Source organism: Maylandia zebra, linkage group LG4 (genome assembly GCF_041146795.1).
Source record: "Maylandia zebra isolate NMK-2024a linkage group LG4, Mzebra_GT3a, whole genome shotgun sequence".
NCBI lineage: Eukaryota > Metazoa > Chordata > Actinopteri > Cichliformes > Cichlidae > Maylandia > Maylandia zebra.
Genome location: NC_135170.1, coordinates 29,650,697 through 29,667,760, shown reverse-complemented (window position 1 = coordinate 29,667,760; position 17,064 = coordinate 29,650,697). Strand labels below are relative to the sequence as shown.

At 40.1% G+C, this 17,064-nt stretch overlaps 2 protein-coding genes across 4 annotated transcripts; both read right to left on the bottom strand.

The window, feature by feature from the left end:
• Nucleotides 1-404: 404 nt before the first annotated feature.
• Nucleotides 405-3,258, bottom strand: mreg (melanoregulin). Of its 2 annotated transcripts, XM_076883367.1 has the most exons (6): nt 3,070-3,258; nt 2,657-2,931; nt 2,389-2,551; nt 2,083-2,173; nt 1,835-2,001; nt 405-1,345 (listed from the first exon to the last, which is right to left on the bottom strand). In XM_076883367.1, exons 2-6 carry the CDS (start codon nt 2,752-2,754, stop codon nt 1,142-1,144), a joined length of 723 nt encoding a protein of 240 aa, XP_076739482.1. In that variant the 5' UTR covers nt 2,755-2,931; nt 3,070-3,258; the 3' UTR covers nt 405-1,141. The 2 variants fall into 2 exon arrangements, with proteins under 2 accessions (XP_076739482.1, XP_004552386.1); XM_004552329.3 differs by having other exon boundaries at nt 2,657-3,258.
• Nucleotides 3,259-3,850: 592 nt separating this feature from the next.
• stard3 (StAR related lipid transfer domain containing 3) lies at nt 3,851-15,129 on the bottom strand. 2 transcript variants are annotated; one of them, XM_004552328.3, is made up of 15 exons: nt 14,989-15,129; nt 13,422-13,660; nt 13,254-13,331; nt 12,923-13,000; nt 12,762-12,815; nt 12,344-12,455; nt 12,162-12,260; nt 11,992-12,047; nt 11,803-11,895; nt 8,432-8,494; nt 7,120-7,215; nt 6,951-7,030; nt 6,718-6,822; nt 6,497-6,590; nt 3,851-5,673 (listed from the first exon to the last, which is right to left on the bottom strand). In XM_004552328.3, exons 2-15 carry the CDS (start codon nt 13,632-13,634, stop codon nt 5,530-5,532), a joined length of 1,365 nt encoding a protein of 454 aa, XP_004552385.1. In that variant the 5' UTR covers nt 13,635-13,660; nt 14,989-15,129; the 3' UTR covers nt 3,851-5,529. The 2 variants fall into 2 exon arrangements, with proteins under 2 accessions (XP_004552385.1, XP_076739481.1); XM_076883366.1 differs by lacking the exon at nt 14,989-15,129 and adding an exon at nt 13,778-14,177.
• Nucleotides 15,130-17,064: the final 1,935 nt, after the last annotated feature.

Sequence of the window (17,064 nt, the reverse complement as noted above, 5' to 3'; positions counted from 1 at the left end):
AAACATGTGCCCTCGACAGTGTATTGCTCTCTCTTACATAACAATAACAAACAGCTGACTACCAAAACACCATTATCACCATCCATCTTGCAACCCGGCCTGGTCTCACTGGGACGGTCAGACGCTGGACATGCCGCTTCAGAACAGGGACAGAGTCCAAGCCAGCCGTGGATGCACAGCTGACGGGCCACATGAGAGTATACAGACAGATGAAGAAGATTCTTACGTTCCACTTCAAAAGACTGTTGCTCCCATGCCACAGTTTCCATTGCTCAGTACGCTTAACTGAACGTAATTTTAAATATCATTGAAAATTAGAGTCTAGTTCACTCGTTTGAATTTATGTAACTTTATGAATAGCAAGCAACCTGACATGAGAAAGATGCATGTGGCATTACATAAAACAGGCTTTAGGCTGGAACTTTATTTCAAGGTAACTTCACACCAAAACACAAACTATCGCATACTTGTATAAATCTTTCACATTTTCAGCAAATTGCTGAACAGGAAAAACATTCTTCCATCTCAGTCACGCAAACAACCAACTTAAAAATTCAACTTACAGTACTCGCATTGCATTTCTTTTTGCTATTCTTCAAATATTTTAAACCACATACAGATTCAAATGAGTTAAAGCAGTGATCATGCAAACACTCTTTCCTGTAAAACCTTTAGAGGAAAGTCTGACATCAGATCGGTGTGCTATTTATTCCGCGTTCTTACTGATCATATGATTGAATGAAATGAGTGCTGATAATCATAGGACAGAACTATAAAGAAGCATTGCTCAGAAGAACATAGTTACCCTGAAGGTTCGCAACACATGAACAATGAACCGCCTACAACCCCGATAACACTCTTTGGTGGAGAGAAAAAACACAGTTAATACTCATCCGTGGGATTCATTTCAAAATCTGCAAATCTCCTTTTAGAGTTCGGCCAGACTAAACAAAAAAGAGTCAAGCTAAATGAGAGAGGGGAATATTTTAGCCTAGAACTTCCAAAAAAGCAGCAACAACACTGTATGAGGCAACAAACACTTGAATAAGAGCTATGCAAAGCTGTCAACCAGGTCTCCAGGGTTGATGACTACTGCCCCCTGCTTTGTGTCTCTTATTACTGCAGCCCATAGATCTTGGGCTCAGTCACTCAAGTTTTCATCATCTTTTTCGCTCTGCTCCTCCTCATCTTCCCCTCCTCCGTTCATGGCCCCCATCCTGGCCAGCAGCAGCGGCAGGTTTACGGAGAGACCCGGCGTCTCCTCGTCAGAGTCATCCTTTGGAGGGTAGAAGCGTTTTGCCTTTGCCACAAAATCTTCAGCTATGTCTAGGTACAGGAGACGATCCTGTAAAGAAGGAGAAAAACAACAGGCTGAAGCAAAAGAACGGAACCAAATATGAACACAGACAGAAAAAAAGGTGGGATTTTTGTTGTATCCATAATATGCCAACCTTTCTTTGTCATGATACAAAGCTGAATGAAATCTGAGTTTTGTTTTGTTTTTTAAAAAGCCGAATTAAATTGCAGCTTCCTACTCTTTTGATGTTACAACTTAAATAAAACTGATATTATTTGGACTAAACCACTTAACCCATCTTAACTCATTACAATCTACACTATAATGAGAGCTGGACAGCCTTGGCAATCTATTAAAGAATAATATCGATCATATTTGCCCATGAATGATGCAGTTTATCTACTTGTGACTCGAACTAAACTTCACAGGGCTGTTTTCAAACCTTAATCAGAAGGCAATAGCAAAGTTAATCTGATTTAGTATGAAGTCAAAGTTCAGTGATGGTGCACTTCCCACCAGCAAGCCCCGTTTTCTCACCAGGATGAAAAGATATCTTTCTGGTGGTGGTTCTTTGTTGCTGTTGAAGATGGAGGTCTCAGAGTGAAGTGTGTGAAGGAGGGCACGTGCTCTCGGGGCGTTACGCATGCGGTCATGTGAGCCCCCAGCAGACACAGCCAGCAGAGAGTCTGCTTCTGCCATAAAACCTGGAAAATATGGCAGATAATCTCAGCATGGATTGTCAATAATCTCTCAGACTATAGCATGTCTCATCAGTCAAGCCCCACCTAGATTTTCCAGGATTGTCTTCCATTTCTCTCTGACTTCTCTGCGTGTGTCTCTCATGGCCTCGATATCAACACTCAGACGACGATAGCCCTGGACAAGAAAAGGAGAATAACCTCAAAAGGCATTTAAATTAACCGGATAATCAAATAACCTCCAAAAAGTACTCACAGTGCAATGTAAAATGTTGCATTTCAAATGTAAAATTTGAACTGCAACTTATACAGTTATTTTTAAGCTATTTGTGTCAGATTTTCTTTTTTTCCACCTTGAAAAAACACATTTTTGTTAGTCCCTGCCCCACATACCGTGGAGCCCATGCGGGTCTTCTGCCTGGCCTGCAGCAGAGAGTAGAGCACCCGGTCATCCTGTCTCTCCGAATGGCTGGGGTCTCCCGGCTCACTCCACAGGTTTGTTTCCTCATCTCGACGCTTCTGGACTTCACGGGTAAAATAGTCCAACGGATCCGCACTGTGCGGTCAGCCAACGCAGACAAGAAGAGACACGAGCTGTTAACACAAATTCAAACATTGGCTGTACGTGATATACATGATATGCTTGTCTGTGTCATCTTACGGTACTAAAGGCTGCTTTTCATCTTCTTCTTCTTCATCATCAGCAACACAGCAGCAGCAGCAGAACTGCATGCAGAACCTGTTAAAGGCTGAACCCATCTATTAAGAACAGAGTCAGCTGGTAGTGGGTGTTCACAATGTCAGATAATCCAGAGAGAAGTTGTGTTTCAGTTCTTTCACAAGTGGAACGCCCTCTTGGATGCCAGAGGAGAATCTGCCACAGTCCCTGTGGGATGCTCTGTAGAGATTCTTTACAAAGCGGACCTTAGCCAAAACCTATATTTTGGCAAAGGAAAAAGCAGCTGTGACAACATTCAAGCCCTCCACTAATAAAAAGAACGAATAAAAATCATCATAAATAAGAACAAGTAGGAAAAAAGCTACAAAATAAAGGTCACAGATCTAAAACTCTACCAAGTTTTTAGCTTCCCATTTTCCAGGATTTCACTGGAGCGCCAAATTGATGAGAGGTTTTCCCTCCAGATTATTGGCCTGATGGAAAAGTGCTCAGGCAGATGACGGCAGCCCAAGGACCGATGCTTCTCATCAGCTTTACATGGAGGACAACAAGAGCAGTGGGACGCTTGTGCTCTCATCAAAACAAAAAGAAACACAAATTCCCACACCCACATCCTCAGAAGACAGTCACAGCACAATCATGTGAGCTGCTTCATCTCTCAAGCAATGTGTTTTGCCCCAAGGACAGCAGATCTCTTCTGCAGCAGTAAGATTAATTACACTCCATATCAAGTCTGCCGTTGCAGTGTCGATTCAGGGATTATGCAACTGGATTATTTAGCATTACTTAATCGTGTTCTGTGTTTAAATAAACATTTTCTTTGTATCAGTTTATTTTTGAAAACTTTTGAAAACGCTTCATGCTTATTTTTGATTAAGTCACACAGAGAACAGTGACCTCTGGCAAAGTTCTGTGAGTGCAGCAATGAAAATCATGCAAGGCTGCAGACACAGGGCGTTATTATTCATAACATAAGCACCCACAGAGAAACATATGGGTAGAAGCTACTCTTGTGTGTATGTATGTATGGATGCAGGAATGGATGGGTAGATAGATAACTACAAGGGTATCTATCTACCTATGTTAAAAAATATATTCAAAAATAAGAGCACAAGATTTATACAAGTTAATACAGATACTGGTTAAATATGTGAGTTGAAGGAAGTCAGAGCTAGATCATCTTTTCATATATTTTATTAGACGCAAGACACTGTTTAAGACTCAGTAAAAAATCTTGTTCAGTAGTGATGAGCATAAATTAAAATGTTTGTATAAACAAATCAATTTAAAATTATAAAAAACACAGTTAAGTATTCTAAGCAGGGTTTATGTAAATAATCTTTGTGGAGGATACGAAAGCACAGACATAACAGCAGGAAATAAATGGAAAAGTAAAACAAAAGACTGGCATGTAAAACTACTCTGATAAAAGGCACCAAATTATTGATATCATTATTTATTGTCACTTCCAACATTCCTTCAGTACAGTAAGTATTGTAAATGAGTCTTGATTTATTAGGGCTTAATGATTTCTGAGCGTGACTACATACACAAGCTTATGAAGAGTAATGCCTCACAGTCGTGTGGGTGTCACAGTTACACCACCAAGTGTTATTTCCGTTACACCAATATAGAAAAGTTCAGGGAAGACCAGCGCCCTCTTCAGGTCAACTTCACAATAACTTCAACCAACTTCATCTTTTAAATTCTTTTGATTCCAGATGTAATCCTAAAAATTGATCTTCTGAGGTACATCATAACACTGATACACAACTTAAGCTGCAGGGGATGTCTTCTTCTTTTTTTTTTCCATGATTAAAAACATTAACAAAACTTCATTCAGTGCCACACCTCAGGCCACAGGGGGCCTAATCTAATTATAGCAGTATAGTAATAACCTTTCATGACAAATAAGTCGAGCTACTTCAACACAAGGCCACTTGAGGTTATTGGCAAAAATATATATATATTAGTATACAGCATCCTAACCTATGAACATTATCTTTTGTACTAACTGTCTAACAGCCTGCTGATCCAGGTCCTGGTTTGAACTCCTGGCTGATCCCAAAGTGCAAAACAAAAGCAGCATTTAAAAAAAAAACAAAAACAAAAAAAAAACCATACAGTAATTAAATGTTTGCTTTAATGTTGCACTATGGCACAGAAGCTGGTGTCAAACCAAGAACGCTTCACTGTGTGGATCAGTGGTGTCTCCCTCTAGTGGTGACCAGATAGCAGAGAGCCCCCTGTAATGTATCACAGTGTAGTAAAGTAGAAGAAACTGTGTAGAAATATGGCTGTGAAGTGCAGGCAGGTGCCTCAGAAAAACAAATCCATGACGGTGCAGTGAAAAAATACACACACACACACACACACACACACACACACACACACACAGGAAAAAGCAGTAAATCAATGACTAATAATGTGTGCAGAAAGATAAGGCTCAGAGAGACAGCTGTTTCAGTCATACTACTGTTATAGCTATTCTGTAACACAGATTCCAACATTGGGAATCACTTTTTTATCCAGGTCTTGTTTCTGTAAAGTCTCAGAAAACAGTTTTCATTACATAGCGAGAAACATAGCAAACGGGTTACAGGTCCATGCAAAAATTTCCGCTTGTGATTACACTTAAACTTCCCCAAAATGATAGAAAATGTTTAGTCTTTGATATCTGAATAACTCCTCACTTTGTGTGGCTGAAACATGGGAAATGTCTCACATCTCCTTTGCTTAAAGTTGCAACCTTGTCAGGTACATAATTGCATCCCTTCAGCTTGGGAGCATTCAGCGGACGCCGTGATGGCCAGTTTTGGCTAGTGACCTTTCAAGTGACCACTTAAAACTTCTCTCTAGTTTTGAGAGTGGTGGTGGTGATGGTGGTGGTGGGAACGATGAGAGGGCCGCACGTCGATAATTCGTTGGCGTAAATGGGACATGAACTCAAACATTGTGGCTGCCAGACTCTGGTGGATGAGGTAGCGTGGCAGACGGCCCTGATGAAACAAAAAAAATTGCTTTTTAATATTTGTATTACATTTCATATTCCTTTGTTTTTGATCCTTATCTCACCTATATCTGTTACATTTTGCCTTTTTCTGCAAAATTTCTATTTATACACACACACACCTGTTCAACTGCTCGTTAACACAGATATCTAACCATCAATCACATGGCAGAACTTCAGTGCATTTAGGCACGTAGACATAGTAAAATGCTTATCTGCTGGGATTTTCCCACATAATCATCTCTAGAGTGGTCCAAAAAAGAGGAAATGTGCAGTGAGTGGCAATTCTCTGGGTGAAAATGCCTTGTTCATGTCAGAAGCTAGTGAACTTTTTTTAATCTGGTGGGAAGGAAGGCTAAAAACCAAGATAATGAGACTGGAAAAACATTGCCTGGTCTGATGAGTCATGACTTCTGCCACAATATTCGATTGGTAGAAAAATTCCAGGGTGGTGCTCGGGTAACAATGTGGGTTTAATGTCACTGCTTAAGTAATATTGACCACAGTATAACCATCTTCAGACAGCTGTTCTCAGCATGATAACGTACTATAACACAGACTGGTTTTATATGTGACGCTATCATGTAAAATGGTCCCAAATCTCTGAGGAATGTTTTATGCACCTTGTTGAATCTATGCCATGAAAAATTAAGGCAGTTCGGAAGGCAAAAGGGGGCCCAACCTGCTGCAGTGTCCTGCTACAAAAATAATTTAGAAAACAACTTCTTTCTAATTGTACAAAGGGAAAGAACATCTTGAATATTGTAAAAATAAAGAAAATTCAAGAGTAATTCCACCATGTGTTTTCACACCTTTAAGTCTGTGTTGAGGACCCAGATGAAAGTGCAGATGGATGGGTTACTGCTGGATTTGAGGACCACAAAACCTCCGGGCCCATTTTCTCCTCTGAGACCAGCAGTAAAGCAAAAAAAGACAAAGTTATACAAGTTAAACTAACACAGATGCCCTTTGTCAAACCGATACAATGTTCTAATTTACTGGATCAGTGACAAGGCCAGAGGCAAGGTCTGACCTGACATAGCGATTGCTTGGAGGTTTGGCATCGTGGTTGGTTGCTATGCCAGCAGACAGGTAACAGTCTCGTTTGCGCTCCACTCGGCGAACATTAACAAAGTCCCTGAAGGAAGAAAAATCAATCACCCAATAAACACACTTTATTCAGACCTGAAGAAAAGAAACGATACAGATGGGACAGCAAGAACAGATGACAGAAAGAAAAGTCGGTAGGATGTTGTGCTGATGTACCTTGCGGAGACAACTCCCCCTGCTGCTCCAGCAGATACATCATATGAGACAAGAGTGTTGTCGTCAACTCTCTGAAGGATCTGAGTATAAGACGGGAAGAGATATCAAGCTGTAGCATGCCACAGGATTACAGTGAAAAATGTGCAAAAACAGCAGGAAGACTTCTGACCTGGCAGACAGAAACTGTTTTGTTCCACTGAACCATCTTCTCCGGCTGCAGGATCACCTCCTGATACACAAGCTCAGCAGGACACTGCATGAGGGCCTGAAGAGGAGAAAAAAACAAGGCTGTAAACTAATGTCCAGCATAGCCTACAGTTACAAGAAAAAAATGTCTATAAGACATGACACCTAATTGCTGTCTGCATGTACTTTGGGCTATTTTCTACCCCTTTCTTTGGGGTCCTTAGGGACTAAGTAAAGCGCTATACAAATACAGGCCATTTACCATTTACTTTCTGTTGCAGATGATATGAAAATATCTAAAGCTCTCTTTTCTGTATGGTGCACTTTTTCCCTCCGAAGCAAAGGTCAGAACAGGCCTTACTTCACTAATCTGTAATGGCCTGTCTGACTACTTTCAAAACAGGATCTTGTGTCTGTTTATGACCATTGTCTTGTTGGAAATCCCTATTATGTAATATTTACTTCTACAAAGAGCGTTTTGTTTCAGTGACGGTTGTTCCATGCCAGCGATGCAAATTTTGTCATCGAAAACTATTCAAGAGGTTCTATGTGGAAGTCTACATACCCTCTATATATAATATATAATAAGAACTGTTGCAGCAACTTTTCTTTAGTGTCTGCAGCTATCAATCGACACATGTACAAGACACTTTAATCCTGGCCTTACATCATTCATTTTGCTTTCCATTTTGTTCATACGTATATGGCGTTTTAATGTGCCTATCTAGCTTGGAAGGAAAAGCAAGATTGAAATAAGTCTGCCAGATAAACATCACACTGAAACACAAGAGTAGTGTGTCAAAGAAAAAATAAATTTGAGACTGCTGCAATAATAAATGCACAGTTGTAAACCTTGGAAAACAAAGTCCCTTCAGTTATGAGGTCTCCAATAAAGAGCAAACTTCCTCTGAATTCCTTAATGGGAAGTTGTACACACATGAATCAGCTTTTTCTGTGCAAGGCACCGAGTCTCTGTTGTATCGAATTGGATTTAGCATGCAATTACTGATTATTTCAGCAGCAGAAACTGTGCAAATACAGGCCCATCAGCTGCAAGAGAACTTGATCCATTTGTAGCAGAGTGTTAGGAAGAAGTGTGACAGCTGACGGATTCAGCTCTTTACGCTGATATCTATAATAATGGAGTCCAAGGCGATATGAGTTGTATATGTAAAAAGACCAGGGAGGCTTGAAAACATATCTGAATTCACCCTATTAACAAATGCAGCCTATCTAAACATGATGTAGCAGGGCATGTTTGGTGAGATACTGAATACACTAGAAGACTGTTGCACCTTGAGGATGAAAGTCTTTCCATGGAAAGGAACTTCCAGAGTGTAAACTGAGTCGCCCATTTCCTGTCATGGGAGGTGAAAAAAAAGACACAGTATTACTGACACTTTCACTTTCATTTGAGTAAAAACAGATATGAATTAATAACGCAGGAATAATAAACTACTAGTAAGACAGGTAATGTAGTTTTCATTGTAATTAAAAGAGCTGATACAGAAATACACCTCCTACAGAGAAAAATGCTGCATTGCTAAAATTAGGTTTCAGTTGGGTGTTGTGGTGCCAACATACCTGTTTGATTACATTCTTACCTTAATAGTGGTTCTATGAGAGTTTAAAGGGATTTGATTGTGGGGCCTTTATTTTCCCCTCAAAAAACAGCTTTTAATATAGTGTGTATACCTGCTCAGGGTGAAAATTAGCTACAGTTCTGAGCAAAAGTCTTGAGCCACGTCTCATTTCTGTATATTTAGCAAGGAAAATTTGAAATGGGTGCAGCGATTTAGTGAAACCAGATGCTTTTACCAAACTGGCAGTGTGGGTTTTTTATCATTATCATGCTGGAAAAAGAAGCCTTTGTCAATCAGATGCCTTTTAGCTTGTATTTCATGTCAAATCGAAATCTGATGGCACTCTTCTAGGTTCATAATTTTAACAAGATCCCTGAGACCACTGGCTGAAATGACAGAGAACTCACTATGTTTCACAGATGGCTGTAGACACTCCCTTTTCTACCTCTCTCCCGACTTCCTCTGTACATACAGTGGGGCAAAAAAGTATTTAGTCAGCCACCGATTGTGCAAGTTCCCCCACTTAAAATGATGACAGAGGTCAGTAATTTGCACCAGAGGTACACTTCAACTGTGAGAGACAGAATGTGAAAAAAAAATCCATGAATTCACATGGTAGGATTTGTAAAGAATTTATTCGTAAATCAGGGTGGAAAATAAGTATTTGGTCACCTCAAACAAGGAAAGTCTCTCACAGACCTGTAACGTCTTCTCTAAGAAGCTTTTCTGTCCCCCACTCGTTACCTGTATGAATGGCACCTGTTTGAACTCATCATCTGTATAAAAGACACCTGTCCACAGCCTCAAACAGTCAGACTCCAAACTCCGCCATGGCCAAGACCAAAGAGCTTTCGAAGGACACCAGGAAAAGTATTGTAGACCTGCACCAGACTGGGAAGAGTGAATCTACAATAGGCAAGCAGCTTGGTGTGAAAAAATCAACTGTGGGAGCAATCATCAGAAAATGGAAGACATACAAGACCACTGATAATCTCCCTCGATCTGGGGCTCCACGCAAGATCTCATCCCGTGGGGTCAAAATGATCATGAGAACGGTGAGCAAAGATCCCAGAACCACACGGGGGGACCTGGTGAATGACCTGCAGAGAGCTGGGACCAAAGTAACAAAGGTCACCATCAGTAACACACTACAACGGCAGGGAATCAAATCCCGCAGTGCCAGACGTGTTCCGCTGCTGAAGCCAGTGCATGTCCAGGCCCGTCTGAAGTTTGCCAGAGAGCACATGGATGATACAGCAGAGGATTGGGAGAATGTCATGTGGTCAGATGAAACCAAAGTAGAACCTTTTGGTATTAACTCAACTCGTCATGTTTGGAGGAAGAAGAATACTGAGTTGCATCCCAAGAACACCATACCTACTGTGAAGCATGGGGGTGGAAACATCATGCTATGGGGCTGTTTTTCTGCCAAGGGGACAGGACGACTGATCCGTGTTAAGGACAGAATGAATGGGGCCATGTATCGTGAGATTTTGAGCCAAAACCTCCTTCCATCAGTGAGAACTTTGAAGATGAAACGAGGCTGGGTCTTCCAACATGACAATGATCCAAAACACACCGCCCGGGCAACAAAGGAGTGGCTCCGTAAGAAGCATTTGAAAGCCCTGAAGTGGCCTAGCCAGTCTCCAGACCTCAACCCCATAGAAAATCTGTGGCGGGAGTTGAAAGTCCGTGTTGCTCGGCGACAGCCCCAAAACATCACTGCTCTCGAGAAGATCTGCATGGAGGAATGGGCCAAAATACCAGCTACTGTGTGTGCAAACCTGGTAAAGACCTATAGTAAACGTTTGACCTCTGTTATTGCCAACAAAGGTTATGTTACAAAGTATTGAGTTGTATTTTTGTTATTGACCAAATACTTATTTTCCACCCTGATTTACGAATAAATTCTTTACAAATCCTACCATGTGAATTCATGGATTTTTTTTTCACATTCTGTCTCTCACAGTTGAAGTGTACCTCTGATGCAAATTACTGACCTCTGTCATCATTTTAGGTGGGGGAACTTGCACAATCGGTGGCTGACTAAATACTTTTTTGCCCCACTGTATTGACGACTATTTGAATAAAAATTTTCAAATTTGGATTCATCACTCCATGGGACTTGTTGCCACTGATGTTCAGTCTAGTTCTTATGTAATATGTCATACCTCGGCATTTTCTCTCTGTGCTCCTTCATTAAAAATGGCTTCCTGACAGCCACCCTTTGACTGAGACAGTTTTGGATGAAACTTTAGTGATCAATTGAAAAGCAAGCTGCATCTCTGAGGTCATGAGTCAGGTCTTTGTTGGATTTTTTCCTGTTTCTTAAGAACATGACTTTCACATGTTGATCATATGATGTAAACACTTTGTTTTAGGGTTGCCACTTCTTCTTTTGCCTTTTACAAGAAAGTTTTACTCATCGACTGCAAAATATAAAGACACAAGGGATGGTTCAAGACGTTCCCACAGTACTGTAGTAGCTAAATCTGACAAAAGGTATTGCCTATTTTATGAAATCAGTGCTTTTGTGCATCACTTCTCAAATATAAAGAAGAGAAGAAATAAAAAAAAAAAGAAAGAAACAATTAAACTGCTGCTTGAGATGGCTGGCTCCTGTGCTTTAGTCATTTTTTGTAACCTGGCGTGTGTAGGAAACTGCAGGATCAGTATCTTTCAGTATCTCTGTCGGTTATATCTGTGATTCACAGTTCATTGTTGCTTATCAGCTGCCTAAAATAGAAATGAGGCCATTAAAGTACCATCTCTATTGCTGATCGCAAGAACTATAAGGGACACTTTGATAGGCAATTGAATCTTTAAAACCAAAAAAGTAATTAGGTGTCACAGTGAAGACAATAGTATTGATTACAAGTTTTCTATGAGATATGTTTGTGTTAAAACAAAGGCACCCTGAACACTCTGTCTGTCATAAAAAGAATGCACGAGGAAGCAATGAAATCTGCGTCAGTGATATGATCTTTTAGTTATGTAAGCAAACGTCTTAACTGTGCATTCAAACGTGAACAAGACAGGAAAGCTATTCATTCAGTGGATACATCCTGGAGTCATGTACTCACATTGTGTTTTTCAAATTTCCAGTTTTCCTCCTGGGCTAGGATCTGTTCCACCACAGACATTGCCTCATAACCCTGTCTCACATACTCCTTCTCCTGGAATAAGAGTGAGAGGAGTGAGAAACGAAGCAGAAAATCATCATCAGAACAGGAGTCAGTGGGGCTGATTATAAAGAGTATAACAAAAGCTACCTGAGCAGTGATAGCTCTACGCCCAGGACCCTCCTCATCAGGCTCCTCGTCAGAGTCTGCAGACACAAGTTCAAGACCATAACTCAATTTTTGGGTTAAATATGAAATGTACAATCATAATAGAGATAATAAAAAACCCTAACTAAGAAACCACTTGCACAAACATTCACCTGCGACAGATTCAGGTGGAGAGTAGAACTGTCCATCTGAGACAGCGTGAGAGTAAATAGGGGCTCGTTCACAAGCTGCATTCACTGCTGCTACGTATGCTGAGGTAACAAAAGAAAAGAAGTTAAGAATCAGACAGCTTTGTGTAAGCAGCATTTGAACTTATCGGGCACTGTTATCCTACCTCTTTCATCATCAGTCTCCTGAGGGAGAACTTTGAAGTCAAGGAACCAGGTCTCCAACCAGGCGACCACAAACGAGGTGATGGGCAGAACATAGCCAAAAGCATTTTGCTTCTTCAAAATAGAAATCAAAGACTATTTTTACTACTTCGGCTTCTAAAACAGATGAGTGTGCTGCATTTGATGTTGGTTCACTTCCCTAATGTCAAATGTGAAAAGTTTACAAAGCTACATAAACTAATTTTGAACCACTCCAAAAAAAGAAATCACATAAAGTCTTATCAGCTCAGACTGTGAATAACTGCCTTTAAATGCAGAAGTGAAAAAGTGGAAGTGGTTTAAACTGATATGCTTGCAAACCGTTCACATAGACAAATACAGGCTCTGAAAGTGTTAGAGTAGCAAAGAGAGGACACTCACATTCGATATGATAACTTTGACAACGAGGAAGATGGTTGTTACCAGAGTGGTGATCTGAAGAGTTTAAAAAAAAATGTTAAATAGCTCATGTCTGGCAAATAACATATAAGACTTTACATTAACTATTCAGTGTGTGTTTAACTGTAACTGAGATGACTTACCGCAATAACCCACCAATGCCTCAACCGAAAACCAGCATAGGCCACTTGAAGACACAGGAAACGAAACAAGGCAAGGAGCTGAGACAAGGAAGAAGAAGCAGAAAAAGAAAATGACCTTTCATTTTAATTACATGTTGACGTTGCAAATGATTTCCCCTTGTGTGTCTATAATGATGCAGTCTGCCAACCCAAAAGGAGGAATTACAAGAGCAGGTTACACATAAGTAACTGCTCATTGTGATCAAAGCATGATTAGAATAACGTGGCAATAAATGACCCATCATTTCAACATTGAATGCAAATAAACACAAATTTGGATTGACCCACTTACAGTAATGTCAAAGAAGGATGACTTGAAGTTATAATGGACGACCTCGTTCTCTAAACTCTCCCAAAGTGAGCTTGAGATCTGCAGAAGAAGAGGGCAGAGATCACATCAAACCAAGAATTAACCATTAGTTCTGCAACAGCAACAAGAACAGTGAAAGCACACACTCACGTTAAGCTCAATAATCCAGAGAAGGGTGATGAAGAGAAGGTCGAAGGTCACAAAGAGACAGAAAGTGCGCCGCACGTCAGAGATCTTCTTGCGCTCTACAGGTGGTGTCAACAGGTACGGGGATGGGATGGACATCGATGTAGAGTAGGAAGCATTCAGGGAGGCGATGGCGGGGAGGCTGCCCCCGAGCTCCCCATAGGCTCCACCATGCATTCCTGCTGTGACACAGGAAAATCCACCTGCAGCAAAACAGACATAAGTGTGTGGTTGTCATGTTTAGCGCTGCTTCTTCTTCTTCTTCTTCTTCCGGCTGCTCCCTATTGGTCATCAAAGCAGATCATCTGCCTCCATCTCACCTCCTCTGTCGCGGTTGCCCTCTACATATCCTCTTTCACTACAACCATAAATCTTCTTTGTGGTTTTGCTCTTCTCTTCTAGTCTGCCAGCTCCATATTCAACATCCTTAGTTCAGTATATCCACTATCCCTCCTCTGCACATGTCCAAATCCTCTCAGCCTTGCCTCTCTTACTTTGCCTCCAAACCGCTCCACCTGAACTCATTTCTCATCTTGTCCATTCTGGTCACTCCCAACAATAAAATATTAAAATTTTTAACTCTTCCACCTCCACCTACTGTGTTTTTGGGGTTGTTTTTGTTTGGGTTTTTTTTTGGTGAAAACAGCAGACGATAACTAGCCTTCAGTGGAGTCTCGTGATCTCCTTTCACCTCCCTATGGTGAAGACAAACAGCAAGCGTTGCTAGTTTTGCCTTATTTTACAAGAACAAACAGCCTGTGTGTTTGTGTTAAACGATGAGTGTTATATCTGATCTTCCGCCAAAAGCTTTTTAAAATGAACGACTCCAACGTTAATACTGCGTAAAGCATGTGACGTGACTTCTTGAAAGCAAGTCTGTAGTCACGAATCATTAGCTGAGGGACATCTCTGGTGTGACATCAGAGTCTGGGAGAACAATTCCCACGAAGCAGGAAGACAGCGGGTTTTATTACACCACTGAGCCATTATTGAGCCGGAGGTGAGTTTCAATCACCTCTGGACAAACTCCGTAACATCGGTACACGTTGACAGGTAGATGTGATCAAGCATGTCTTATCTATTAACCGAAAGAACATCAATTAAGTTAACAAACCGCTAAAACGGAGTTTAAAGTCAGGTTAAGATCCCGTGACTCCCCTAGCCTGTTCACTTGTGCCAAAAACAAAACAGCCTGAAGGTCCGGGAGCTAATTCCTGTTAGCAAGCTAACTCAACGCTGTCAAACTGTCAAACACAAGACACGAAGGCAATAATGTCAGGGAACAATAGCTAGACTCAAGTCTTTCTTCTAGAAAAGCACGGACTGGATAATTAAGAGATAACCAATAGCCAATTTTGTTAGCTGCCGCTTAGCTTACACTGTTCGCTTCGATAACAAGTTGGTCTCACTTACGGAGAAACAAATACACTCCTCAAACGTAACAAAACGGGCACGCTAAGCAACACTGCGAAACTGGGCAGAAATCCTTCTTTAAGTATTTCATAAAGAAAACTCAAGGTATTGAACTTACTTGATTTACAGTAGCATCATCGCTTTACGAAGTCTTCCGGGCTGACCTTCCAAAGAAGAAGTATCACAACAAGATGAATCGCTCACCCGCCGGGTGTCACGTGATCACCATCGCAACTCTCTCCCTGCCACCTGCCACACGCTGAAGTTTCACCCTAGGTTTTTGTATTCGTGTGTGTGTTTTTCTTTTTCCCGTCATTTGGCATTTTCAATACACGACCAAGCTATCATATAAAGAGGCATGTTTTTTTTTTATTAGTACTGCTCTTGCCCGTGGTTTTGGCTTTTTGATTTTTAGTGACCATGTGCAAAATCCAGATCGTCTTGTTACTGAAACACTGCATTACACTTTTTATTGATCTTGTATGTCTCTGTATCCAGTCTATAACCATAAGGAATAATATTAGTGGAACACTTTTTGGCATAGACTTTAATGAGTGTGACTACTATATTTTATAACGGACTACCAGTTGGCATGATTATTCCACAATCGGTCGAGCTTGCGACTAATCTGACAATATTATACGCTGAAATGTCACTTGTCAGTTGTGTGAGATTTAAATAGACTCTTGAGTGCCATCGTATGGGCACTTCGCTCATCTGTAACACTGAAAGGTTTAAATGGGCAGAAAACTAATTTTCAGACCAAAACAAACTTACCATTTGGTCGGTAAAAATCTTTATCCTCCTTGAATAACTCTTACACATGCATTCGTGCTAATCTTTATCTAAAAATTGTATTTAGACTGGTGTGCAAATTTGGATTAAAGTTGAATCAACAACTCCGAAACTAATCAAGTGACCAGAGCAGACTCCGTCAAAGGATGCCAGAGAATAACCCGTAACGTATTTCCGGTTTCGTTCGAAATCGAAAGTGGTACTTATTTACGCCAACACGTACACATGCAGCATATGAAATATACAATCGAAACTCACAATACAAAATTAAGTATTTACATTGTTCCTCTTTTACGGTTTAGATGAGATTAATAATGCTGTTTTGCCGTTTAAAAAAAAAATATTGGTATACAATGTAGTTGGACTGTCATATAAAGTTTTAGGTTATCTATCTGGACCTACACTGCCCCTTTTGGTCTTTTATTTAAGACGAATTTGATGTATTTTTTGAAACCTCTTTATAAAATCAATGTTAGTTATAATTATCTCCACTTGCTAATGTAGTATTGCTGGAACAAAAGATGAGGTCTAGTTGGAACATTGAAACAGTATTTGGTAATGCGAGCCTAACTCATTACAATACATGGGATACAAAATATTTCAACCACCAACAACAACAAATGAGCAAGCAAAATGGGTTTGAAACAGCCAGAGAAAATTATAAGGAAGTATTGATTTATGTATTTACTTACTTATTGGTCTTTAACTCCATTAGTTTAAAGCTCAAGTAAGCCAACGTGTAAATAATGAATGGTCTAGTTATTTTTAGCTCTGGCTCATTATTGTTTTCTGCCCTTTGCTTAAGGGGTGGGGAATGCCAACAAATGAAAGAACTGGAGTGCAAATGAATGAAGGAATGACTGAAAGAAATATTTGGCACATACTTTAAGAAGGTGTTGCATGAAGACTATATACCGCAAAAAAATTATATTATTTAAAATAAATTTTTAGATTTAGTTCTTCTTTCTTGTACTGTTTGTTTTAGTAGCTCTTATATCGAAATGAAGGCAATGTGGATAATAATGACCTAACTCTTTTAGTAAAATATAATATAACATCATAAAATAAAATAATAATAGAAAATAAGGCCCAGGACCCAAAAATCGGCCTGGCAATGACTTTAATACACCCCTATTGGACAGCTTTGGAAAACATGAAGGTTATAATTTTGCACTTTTATCTGTATTTTCATAGGTTTTATAGCTTCATCTTTACTAATAAAGACCTCTCCCATGGGCCATTCATGCTACAAAAAAATAAATGACAGAAAAGTTCCTGGGGTTTTTTTTTTCATACTCTACTGTAGAAATTTTGAGGATACACAATAACAAATAAAAGGACATGAAAATTAACAAAAGCCTTGTGTTTTATAATTACAGGATTATGAGTCAGCTGCCTG

What these genes read in the sequence shown, in the direction of transcription:
- mreg (XM_004552329.3), bottom strand. Translation starts at nt 2,754, where the DNA reads ATGGGTTCAGCCTTTAACAGGTTCTGCATGCAGTTCTGCTGCTGCTGC. An exon ending in GACAATCCTGGAAAATCTAG is followed by an intron (nt 2,002 to 2,082) that starts GTGGGGCTTGAC and finishes CATATTTTCCAG; the next exon opens with GTTTTATGGCAGAAGCAGAC. An exon ending in AAAGATATCTTTTCATCCTG is followed by an intron (nt 1,346 to 1,834) that starts GTGAGAAAACGG and finishes CCTTCTTTACAG; the next exon opens with GATCGTCTCCTGTACCTAGA.
- stard3 (XM_004552328.3), bottom strand. Translation starts at nt 13,634, where the DNA reads ATGCATGGTGGAGCCTATGGGGAGCTCGGGGGCAGCCTCCCCGCCATC. An exon ending in TCTGGATTATTGAGCTTAAC is followed by an intron (nt 13,332 to 13,421) that starts GTGAGTGTGTGC and finishes CTTCTTCTGCAG; the next exon opens with ATCTCAAGCTCACTTTGGGA. An exon ending in GGGGGAGTTGTCTCCGCAAG is followed by an intron (nt 6,823 to 6,950) that starts GTACATCAGCAC and finishes TTCTTCCTTCAG; the next exon opens with GGACTTTGTTAATGTTCGCC.